This window comes from Patella vulgata, chromosome 6 (genome assembly GCF_932274485.2).
Source record: "Patella vulgata chromosome 6, xgPatVulg1.2, whole genome shotgun sequence".
In the NCBI taxonomy this organism is placed as follows: domain Eukaryota; kingdom Metazoa; phylum Mollusca; class Gastropoda; family Patellidae; genus Patella; species Patella vulgata.
Window position 1 is genome coordinate 55,746,628 of NC_065884.2, and position 12,010 is coordinate 55,758,637.

At 32.8% G+C, this 12,010-nt stretch overlaps 1 protein-coding gene and 1 long non-coding RNA gene across 2 annotated transcripts; both read left to right on the top strand.

Moving 5' to 3' along the window:
• Window positions 1–3,231: 3,231 nt before the first annotated feature.
• LOC130013206 (uncharacterized) lies at window positions 3,232–5,978 on the top strand. The gene is made up of 6 exons (XR_008788568.1): window positions 3,232–3,418; window positions 3,893–3,970; window positions 4,247–4,304; window positions 4,667–4,763; window positions 5,181–5,289; window positions 5,852–5,978. It is a non-coding gene; the product is annotated as an uncharacterized LOC130013206 (long non-coding RNA).
• A 425-nt stretch (window positions 5,979–6,403) lies between these two features.
• LOC126824404 (xanthine dehydrogenase/oxidase) lies at window positions 6,404–11,858 on the top strand. The gene is made up of 12 exons (XM_050553626.2): window positions 6,404–6,457; window positions 6,827–6,895; window positions 7,136–7,198; window positions 7,480–7,624; window positions 7,971–8,138; window positions 8,976–9,052; window positions 9,224–9,317; window positions 9,420–9,532; window positions 9,823–10,007; window positions 10,270–10,432; window positions 10,889–11,099; window positions 11,674–11,858. The coding sequence occupies exons 2-12, from the start codon at window positions 6,839–6,841 to the stop codon at window positions 11,856–11,858; spliced, it is 1,461 nt and encodes a 486-aa protein (XP_050409583.2). The 5' UTR covers window positions 6,404–6,457; window positions 6,827–6,838.
• Window positions 11,859–12,010: the final 152 nt, after the last annotated feature.

Below are 12,010 nucleotides of genomic sequence, written 5' to 3' on the forward strand. Positions count from 1 at the left end.
ACATTTTATTAGGCGTTAAACCCCCTTTTGACACATCTCATGTCTTGGGGGATTATAAGCCTTAATAGCGTTTGTTTAACATCAATGGCGTATAATGGTTTATACATGTTAAGATTATGTTATTAAATATTATATGTAATAATATTTACAGGATTACGGTTAATGTTATTAAACATGATGTATTATGGCTTATACATGTTAAGATTATGTTATTGGACATTATATATAATAATATTTGCAGGATTACGGTTAATGTTATTAAACATGATGTATTATGGCTTATACATGTTTGAAGATTATGTTATTAAATATTATATATAATAATATTTACAGGGTTATGGTTTATACATGCTAGAAGATTATGTTATTAAATATTATATATAATAATATTTACAGGGTTATGGTTTATACATGCTAGAAGATTATAAAATATCACCATCTGGAAATTTGATAACTAAAGGACCTGGTAATTATAAGATACCATCTGTTGGTAATATACCACGACAATTTAATGTTTCTCTGCTTAAAGATGCACCGAATACTAGGGCTGTTTATTCTTCCAAGGTAAGTAAAGCACACTGAACTTTTTTTCATTAATTAAATGTTGTATATTTAGTAAGGATAGATACGAAGTCAGTGGTCCTTTTTTATCCATACATTTGTAATAATTTATAACATCTTGATCAAAGAAATAAAAAATTATTGACTGAAAATATATCAGTGAGAAAGGCAAATGTTCTTTCATCCGTCTATATTGGTGGTCTAAATGCCCATACTCCAAAACCTATTTGCATCGCTCTGTCCGCTGCCATTTTGTTCTGAATAGAAATCCGCGTTTGCATTTACTTATATTGCAAAGACCATTCACGCTGATGCCCTATTTTCTCGGCTTGGTTAACTAACTGTTTGGCCATGCTGAAAAATAAATGCCATCATCTGAACCAGCATTCATTAAAATTTTTCAGGCCATTGGAGAACCACCATTACTCTTGTCTGTGTCTGTTATCATGGCAACCAAATCGGCCATTATGGCTGCTCGACATGAAACTGGAAGGAGAGGACACTTCCGGTTAGACAGTCCTGCTACTCCTGATAATATTAGAATGGCTTGTCAAGATGAATTTACTAAACAGGTATGACATCCACATACGCGTGACCATAAGAGGGTTTCTCCGTAGTGTTAATAGTACTCAGTCATGGGGGTACGCGGGTCAAGCTGCAAAGACCTACGTAGATAGTAGTTTTATCATTACTCTAGGGGGAAAAAATGGAATAAAATACTAATAATATTTAAAATCGTTTCTGAGGGTCTGAACACGTTACCGTAACTGAATAAACATATATCACCAAATTTTGTTTTAATTATGGCCTGATAATATGAATATCTGACTTATGATTTGCATACAATTAATTTCATGCCTTAATTTAGTTTTTTTTCTATGATTTTAAACTACAGTAAAGTTGTGTTGACTAACTTGTGAAAATTGAATTTATATATAAATTTTCTGAATTTTAAATGTTCATATTAGAAATGTCCAACGATTGCTTATTTCGTATCCTTTTTTGTTATCAATTTAGAATTTATTTTTTGGCGCTTTATTTCAGTTTCCACCAGCTGAAAAAGGAACCTACAGACCCTGGAGTGTGAAGCTTTGATTATTTTAACATTGTGCAATTATTCTAATTTCAACCAATGAAATCCAATCTATCTCTTGGTATGGGCTTTCACGATGTAATTAATTTGTGCAAAGTCATTATTTAAAGATCATGATTGGTTTGTTTGATCTGTATGGTTGTAGATCATATAATAGAGATCTCCAAATTAAATCATTACTCGACGATCTAGGTTTGTTTTATAAAAGGACTAATTGTATGTTGCTCATCTGTTCCAATAATTACTTGATCAATATAATACAATCATGGGATGTTAGTCGTAGAACTATATCTAAGTTAAAATATATTAATTTTTTTAACATGAATTTTATTTTGAATATCATTTTAATTATTATGTTCCAAAATATCGTATATATATCGCTATTCAGAATTATGTATACTTCACTTGACCTGTTTATTGATAAACGGTCAATATGTGTAGGATAAAGCACGAGACTGAGGTTATGCTGGGGAAAGAAAGGCTGAAGAAAATAACCCGAGAAAAAGAAAAACCGATGCCGGTAGGGTTTTTTTTCTGAAGTCTTTTTTCCTCAGCATAACCGAAGTCGAGGACTTTATCTTGCTTATAAACCGTCTATGTTTACATGTACGCAAGATGAGAATATCCCAGAATTCCCGCAAGAAAAACCTTAGATCATGTTTTCTTATGGAAAAAACCTACCCTGGAAGAATAACCCGTTACAGGTTTAAAGAATAATTTGAAGAATAACCCCAAATTTACCTGTATATATAAAAAAAAAACCCGACTTTCAGACCGCAAGTTATTCCGGGCATAGAATATACCCCAAAGGTCAAAGAGATTTACCGTTACAGGTTTATAATATAAAATGTTAGCACAAAACAGAATATATGAACAAAATAATGAGTCTATGAACGATGAATCTTAATATAGGTGATGCCGTAGATCATTAACTCACCTATAAACAAAATATGCTCCCACAGATTATCAAGATCTATGTCACGGGTTGTTTTACTATTTGCAACGTGAAGAATAATTTGTTTTGTATACAAGCAGATTTATAATTGTTTTAAGTTTATAATAAAGATTTTGATAGTGGATAATAATTTGATGTACACGAGTTAATTTTTAATTTCACTCAAATGTGGGGTGCAGCAAGGTTCGGCTCTATGGTCACTTAATTTAAACTGCCCGTTTTGTGGTGCTATCCAGTCAAAAGGGTAATCAAACTACAATGTGTATGCATTGCGTGTATAGAAAAGTGCTATTAACTAGCACTGACTGTTAGCTCAAAAGCTCTCGACGTGATTTAAGCAGTTGTATTAGGCGACTCTATTTATGTAAAAATGACCGGACTAATCGTGGCTGAATTTACGGGTGCAGTGTGGTTTCGAACCCAAGGAATAGGGTCGCTTGACTGACCAACCTCGTGGTCCTCCGATTTCCTTCCACTGCTAATGACCCCTATTCCCCAGTGAATCATGGAAGTAAATTGAACAATATGTTAGTCCCGAAATGACCTAGTTGTGTCGAGTTGACCCCCCCCCCCCAGCACACACACACACACACCAACACACACAAACATAACACACCGTATATCTACGTCCGTGCGACAATAATATTATAAAATTGATTATATACATAACAACACAACAACCCGCTATGTCATACTTAAACTAAATGTCAGACCCTCCGGGTGACAAAGTCCAACTACATGAATTAAAAATGGAGTAAGCAATAAGGCTAGCTGTAAACTATACAAGGCTTGTACATTACTGATTAAGGGTAGGGACTTTTTGTTTTTAAACCTTTAATTGCATACTATAGGTTGTATCGATTTAATTTGATGCAAAATTTGAATAAATAAGTTTTACATGCTTGACCATTCAATCAAATGAAAACTTATCACCGGATTTAACATCATGGCATTTATATGAAAACATTAAAATGACACGATCCCTTTGGTTTGGATTTAGAAGAAGGCGTCGAATTGTGTTCGCTGCCAAGTTAGAAACCTGTTTGCATTAAAAATGGTACATCTGCAGATAAAAACCAATTTTGTGTTTTGTCAACAACCAAACTTCCACTTTTATTCTGATGAAATCGTCAAATATTTTACAGATCAATAATCAGAGTAACACAAAAAATATCAACCCTTTATTTTGGAGTAAAATAATCTGGACGTTAAACTCCGTCTCATTTCATTTCATTTCAATCTATGCAAGCTCTGTATAGTTTTGACTATTATTGGTTATACAGATCCTGTCAAGAACAGAGTAAATTGTTATGGAGAATCAAACAGGACATAATCTGGTTTTCTATGTAAATGGTGAAAAGGTAAAACACAAATATACTATTATCATGTCCACTAGATACAGACATTTTAGACGTGAATGGCATGGACATACTCCAATAGCTCTCAAATACAAAAACAACAGATAAAAGTACAGTTTAATATAGGGAATTGTGAAATAATTGTTAAGTTAAAAACTAAAATCTCACATTCAATTCACTGCAAAGAATTTGTCAAGTAGGAATGCAAAATCTCATCTGTTCCACCCAGGGCTACTTTTAAGAATATTTACATCTTTGTTTTGAATTCAAATTCTTCAGATAACGGAAAGTCATCCAGACCCAACATGTACCTTATTATACTACCTTAGGAAAAAGTGTATCCTTTTCATACTACAAGTTCCAGTAGCGGCGAAAGGATACTGTGCTTAAAATGTCTTACTTCTCAAGACATAAGCCATACCAAAATAAAACAAAGATAAAAAAACGTTGTTAAAGGTTGTTCTTCATACAATATGGCAACGCCCAAAGAGCAGACATATGAGAACACGCTATCATCCATTTGGAAATAAGCAACACAAATAACAAATATACTAGTATTAATTTGTCTGATCAGCACGACACCAATTTGTAAAAAGACATCACTGATATCAGGATCTAAACTCAATAATGATATGAAACATCAAAATGATATTTAACCCATAAATAAGAGCAGGTAAAAAGAATCCTTAATATAAGCAGTAACTCTAACTGGTACTAAGTTAGTTTGTGGTGAAGGAGGATGTGGTGCCTGTACTGTTATGATATCAAAATATGATGATAAAAACAGCACAATTCGGTATCCTTTTTTCAAAAATACTATACTACGCCTCCAACCGAATTGAATCTTGTAACATTCCAAATAAACATGCATACCTCGGAGTCTTTGAGCGGTCAATTGTAAAATTTGAGTTAATTTCTTATCATTTCTCCATCAATTACAATTAAAAGACACCGGAAGAACTAGTCTTTGCTTTTTATTAATTCATTTCTTTTGAAAACTTATGAATTTGAGATACGAATTAGTTTCACCCTATAGGAGCATTTTTACATGAAACAATGCAGCTTGGACTGGAATGGTGTATTTGTTTTTTCAAGATGTGAATGATCAATTTCATCTGAATCCATGTACATTTATGTTGCAAAATGAATAGTTTAATTTGATGAATTAGTTTACCGTTAATTTTATTTCTAAGTCCTTATGAAAGTGATTCAGACATTTTTCAGTAAATGCGTGTTTAACACCAGTTTGTGCTGTACATGGTTTAGCTGTTACAACTACCGAAGGTATTGGTAGTCTTCGTACACGATTACATCCAGTACAGGTACGATATAACATTATTATATACTAGTATATAATAATATTACAAGATTACATACAGTACAAGATTACATACAGTACAGGTACGGTATAGCACTAGTTTATAATAGTATACGATTACATCCAGTACAGGTACGGTATAACAATATTAGATAGTTATAATACGAAATTACATCCCGTACAGGTACGATAAACCATACTAGTGTATAATTATACTACAATATTACGCCCAGTACAGGTACGATTTTCAAATAACTTCCTAACAACCAATTTTTATAAGGATATTAATGGCGTCCTATATTTTGTGTTTGGTTCAGTATTTTGTCAATAAACTATTAATGCTTATTGCGTTATTATGGATGTAATGAGGAAACATTCTAAAAGCTATCATAAATTTGAAGACTGAGTGGTCGATTACCTTAAAGAAAACTTTTCATTTTACAGACAAAACTCATAATCTATATAAGACCCCCACCCTCCCCCGTGCAGTAATTGAGCTAGATTTGTAGAAACAATCGACGTGGTTCATAAATGTATTATATGTTTATATATTATATTATTTATAGGAACAGATAGCTAAAAGTCATGGATCACAATGTGGTTTTTGTACACCTGGCATGGTTATGTCTATGTACACTTTGTTAAGGAATAATCCACAACCTACGATGTTACAGATAGAAAAATACCTAAAAGGTAAGTTACTTTATAAGATAATATTCTTAGATATGAAGTTATTTTGTTAAGCCACCCTAAAATCACTACAGCTGTAGTTATATGTCTTAGATTTAATGAATTTACAATTTCACTTTATTTTTGCGATAAACACCAAGTTAAAAAATACGAAATGAAAGCGCATAATTATGAATCAGAATGTTGAATCACAAGCAGTTTTTTTTTTGTCGTAGTCCTGTGTGATTTATTGTTTGAACCAAAAGAATAGGACCCAAAAATTATCCTTGTTAAACCCGGTGTTGAGTGTTATATTTCTATAATAACAGTTTTGTACGCCTTTATATAAACTTTTATGCAAATTGAAACAGAAATAAATTAATTTATGTCTGTCTTTTACTGTAATACAGTCGACATATTAGGTTTTTGTTTGTATTATAGGAAATCTGTGTAGATGTACTGGTTATCGGCCAATACTAGATGGCTATAGAATATTTTCTAAGGTGAGTAAACAAAATCCATATTACTATTTACTCTTTCGAATTCATTCTACTCAGAAGATGTTATTTTAAAAGATGATTACAACAAATGCTTCAAATGAAATGAAATTGGGTTTAGCGTCCTACTTTTCTACTCCAGCATTAAAAGAAGACGAAGGTAATGAAATTTCTTTGAGTGGCTATATATTAAAGACGAAAGAATGACGAATAATTTGTCATTGGTTTCTAGAGTTTTTTTAACTCTGCGTGGATTGTGCTAATACTTTGACAAGATTTCGCATTCTTATCTATATCATCACCACTACATTTCAATTTTTAAAAGTCCTATATTGATGGACATGATATCGATAATTTGCTGTGCTTTATTTCTAGGATAGATGTGGTATGGGGGAGAACTGCTGCCAAAATAAAGCCAAAAACGATAACAAAACAGATCAGGATGTAAGTAAATGTAGACGTGATTAATCCAGGTAGAGTATCCATGTAGGGGTATATACGAGCGTATATCAAGCTTCTCTCATTTGAACATCTTACATTTCTGTCATATTGATATTTTAAAATGCTACATCTGATAACGGAAGCTTATGTATAATTTTCTGTACCAAATTTTAAAGGAGGGCCAGGTGACAACAGAAAGTTGTTCTGTCTAATAATGGACCAATGTATTATCTATATTTTCAGGCTAATGTTTATACATCACCTTATGATCCTACACAAGAACCAATATTTCCACCTGATTTAAAGGTCAGAGGTCTATTTTTTTTTTAAAAAAAAAATTGACAGTGGAGACGACGTTTTTGTTTGGGGTTGTAGACATACCCTATTCAGATTAACCTAATTTAGTGAAAAAACACAATACAGGATGTTCATTGGTCGAAAACTAACTGCATAAAAATAAAAAAGAAATGGAAATTTAAACGTGGGGATCTAGAAGAGGTTGTGGGGAAAATATATACATCATCACCCATTTCGTTTTGATAAAAAGTATACCATTTGATTCGGGTTTATATTTTATGTTATTTAAGATTAATTTTGAAGAATATAACAAGAAAGCCTTGATGTTTAAAACTAACGAAGTGAAATGGTATCGACCGGTGACTTTAACTGATTTATTAGAATTAAAAGAAGAATATCCTGATTCTAAGATAATTATAGGCAACACTGAAGTCGGTAATTATTTTGAAGTTACCCTTATAATATAATGATTATTATTTAAGAACGAATACGGAATATTACCAATTAGTGTAAATTTCATTTCCATCTTTAGATGTTGGAGTAAGTAAAACATGTTTTAAATCATTTTAAAACTCAGTGGCTCTAGAAAGCGGGTTGTTCTTTTTTTTTACTAAAATATGCAATAAACCGAATCTCCAGAAATTAATTGAACTTTACTGTATAGTACTGTAATTTGTACATAGAGGTATATTTATCTACATAATTACACAGTTCTAAATTAATGATATTGTTCTTTACGTTGAATCGTATATTCATATACCTACGGGTGTCTTTTTTCAAGGTATAGAATCTAGGTTTAAAAATATGAAGTATTCAGTATTAGTCAACGCCAGTCATGTACCTGAATTAACAGATATAAAATTTACTGAAGATGGAATTAAATTTGGTGCCTCTGTTACATTATCTAACGTAGAAGAGGTTCTGGAAAAGGCTAAGGGGGATTTGCCAGGTATTAAACATTTTGCTAAATGCAATGTAACGTAAGTACAGTGAGGACGGATGTTACTAAGATGTTCACCATGAGTAATAGATTTTTTGATGTTTCGAAGAATTGCGAGGAAGGTGGATGTGGAATTGAATACCTACCTCGAATTTCTTTGAGTCGCAAATAGTGTCATTAATCCTAACCAATATCCTAAAAACAAATTTTAATGAACGATGAACGTCTTTTAATAAGGCCAATAACCACTATAATTTAGAACCATAAAATTGCCAACATAAACCATTAAAGTAACTCTCTCTTCTGTAACATTCTTATGGATTTTGTGCCAGAGACTGGGTATGTTTATTCCTTCCAGAACATATGATGGTACTTGGCACTGGACTAATCTGGGGGAACCTCGGATGATGTCCTGTGGTATGTCCAGCACAAATTATTCTTGAATTTACTTTGAAGTTGTGATTTAGTGTTGGCAGTTCGTGTATTGTTATGGTTTTGTTTTTAAGTAGAAGGGGGGTTGGATGGCCGAATGGTTAGCACGAGCGTGCTGTATCATAAGGCCTGTCATTGAGTCAACTGGCGTGGTTTCGAATCCCCGGTTGTACTTGACAAGGAGTAGGGTCGCCTGTCCAACCTCGCGGGTTTTCTCCGGGTCCTCCGGTTTCCTCCCACTGCTAAAGACCCCTACGCGCAAGCGAATTATTGAAATAAAATTGAAACATGTATTAGTCCCGATATGACCTAGTTTGTGTTGAGTGGACGTTAAACCCCATTTCTCTCTTTTTTTAAGTAGAAGTATGCGTAAGTATCACTAAACTGACGTGTGTTTGCTGCTATTTATTTCAGAAGAGAAAACAAGGGTTTTTACAGCCGTAATTGAAATGTTAAAATGGTTTTCTAGTAAACAAATAAGAAACACAGCGGTAAGTTTGATCTAAATCCATGAATCGTATTATTAATTGTACGGTATATATTATTAGTCTTTGGAGAATAATTGATGGTCATATGAATACCAGTTACTAGCTGGAATATCTTGTTACTGAATTCTACTGCATTTTCCGTAATTTGATATTATGTATATTTTATTTTACAAGAGTATTGGAGGAAATATAATGACAGCAAGTCCTATTTCTGATTTAAATCCTATATTTCAAGCCAGCACCACTAGATTAGAAGTTGTTTCTAAAGGTAAGATAAATTATAACAAAATTTATACTTTAATTTTCCATTTTATATTTATTTATTTTAAGTTATATTACAAAAAACTTACCATATGTTTTAATTTTACAGGTTCAAAGTCAAAAGAACTTCTTATGGATAAAGATTTTTTTCAAAGCTACAGACAAACTATCATCTCAGCTTCTGATGTCTTGCTGTCTGTGACCATTCCCTTTTCTGGAAAGGTACTATTAAATCTAAGGATGTTTTTTTTGTAAAATTGAGGAATGACCCGTTATTGCTAAACAAAAATAAAAATTTTAGTGGGCGGACATTTCCCATGTGTGACTGATCCAGAGGATGCACATAAAGCATTCTTTGACAGCTGAAATTAGAACGTGAATTAGCGGAACACGCGACTCTAGAAATAAAACCCGGTGTTTTGTTACACTTAAAATGTCTTAAGTAATGCATTGACTGGACGTTGAACCCATAATGAATGCAATTTTAACATTATTCATAATGTTAATTTTAGGATGAATATTTTGAAAGTTATAAACAAGCTTTGAGAAAAGATGATGATATTGCTATAGTTAATGCCGGTATGAGAGTAGTTTTTGAAAATGAATCCGACATCATCAAAGAACTCTATTTATCCTATGGGGGAATGGCAGCAACAACAGTTATGGCGAAAACCACAATGCAGAAACTGATTGGAAGGTAATTAAGAAAAGGGTGTGTTTTCTGTCAGTACCTTGATTTGTTTAGGTTAGGAAGGCAGAATCTACCAATTAGTTAGTTATAAGAGCACATTTTTAAAACGGATTGTTTGAATGACTTGAAAGAGTACTAACGCTGTTCGTTTCCATGCGTCTGATTGGTTAAGTGGTATACGGTAAAATAGAAAATGGGTAATCACTAAACCATAATAAAAAAAGCTATCAATTTTGATTTCACAGGACAACCCGTTTTATTATTTCAGAAAATGGGATAATAATTTAGTACAAGTAGCCTGCCAAACTTTAGAAGATGATTTACCTTTAAATGCTGATGCTCCTGGTGGAACAATAGAATACAGAAGAACTTTAACTACGAGTTTCTTCTTTAAATTTTATTTAACAGTCGCACAACAACTATATAATAAGGTGACCTTTCTTAGCACTCATAAAATGACAAATTAATACTAAAGGTTTCATAAATATAGTGGGGCGGGGGGTCACATTCGCCTCAGTAATCCTAGTGTGTGATACATCCAATTTCATGTTTCATAACGCATTTATTACGTTCGCGCTTCTTTCAAATATGTGCATGTCCTTGTAGAATAGAATACAGTAACATGATTTAATGATCTCTGTATCCTAGGACCTGGAAATATAGAACGGTCGGTCGATTGACAAGCAGACATGGGGATTTTGCATTTGGTATATTTCATGATGATTCTCACATGAAGGTATAATCAGATGGTTTATTTGTAATTATAACTAATAATACCAGAATAAAGACAGAATCCTGTTGAACACCATATTCAACCTGTCATATAATTGATATACTTAGATCTTTAATAAGCTGTAACCATAGTAATTAATGTTAATATCACCCAGGAAATCATACACAATACCCCAATACCACGATCACATCTGAGTGCCATAGAAACACCCGAATTAGGACCAAGTACGGGAAGCCAGGTTTATGAATTAGTTGGTGCTGCTCAGAAAGATGATAATCCTATAGGACGACCTATTGTGCATACATCGGCTTACCAACAGGCTACAGGTGAAGCTGTCTATGTTGATGATATGTTACCGTTAAAGGGTAAATATTAATACATTATTTTAATATTAGTTCCTTTAATTAGGACCGTTACTTTCAATTTAATTAAGTGCGACCTTAGTAATGATGTACTGTCACTGTCTAAATCTGATATAACCTAGTATGCTTAAACAGGCATTATGCAAGTGCTAAGTTTTTTTTAGGCCTTATATAAATTATTAATTAGACATTAATTAACTTACCAAGACCATAATCAACTCTCAATGCCATGGGATGACTCTGATTTTAAGCAGATTTAAATACGTTTTGTGGTTGATGATTTAACGTAAAAATGGATAATCGACTTTGTTTCTTATCTTAACAACGGTAGCAATGGCATTCGAGGCTACATTGTAATTGTATCGCCGATAACTCAGTTCACAATGAGGTAATTTGACTGAAATTTTCAACATATCCCCTTTTCATTATCTATTTTTGAACTGTATAATAATGTTATATAATGTTATGTAATGTCCTTTAATTAAGTTGAATTTTATTGGTACTAGTATTGCTCTTCACTTCAGATTATCTTCATATACAAAAAGTATGCATCCCAGATATCTTGATCTTTTTACAGGAGAACTATTTATAGCACCGGTTTACAGCTCTAAAGCCCACGCTACCCTACTGAACATTGATACGTCTGTTTCATTGGAAATACATGGGGTCATAGGTTATATAGATCATAGGGATATTAAAGGTGTCAACTACCTGGAAGTGATTGAAGAACAGTTCCTGGCAGTCGACGAGGTAATTGTATAATACAGTAAAACCTCGTTATTCTGGATGTTAGGGTACCATGGATAACCAGGCTGCTAAAGCTGCTTCATCCTATGGAAATAATATGAGTAAATTTAATACTAGTAATTTTTTTGAACTCACATTTTCCATTCATTTTTGTTCTCACATTTTAG

Excerpts from the sequence above, each read along its gene's own strand:
- LOC126824404 (XM_050553626.2), top strand. The coding sequence starts at position 6,839 with ATGGGGGAGAACTGCTGCCAAAATAAAGCCAAAAACGATAACAAAACA. Across the intron at positions 7,199-7,479 it reads TATTTCCACCTGATTTAAAG|ATTAATTTTGAAGAATATAA; the intron begins GTCAGAGGTCTA and ends ATGTTATTTAAG. Across the intron at positions 9,053-9,223 it reads AACAAATAAGAAACACAGCG|AGTATTGGAGGAAATATAAT; the intron begins GTAAGTTTGATC and ends TTATTTTACAAG.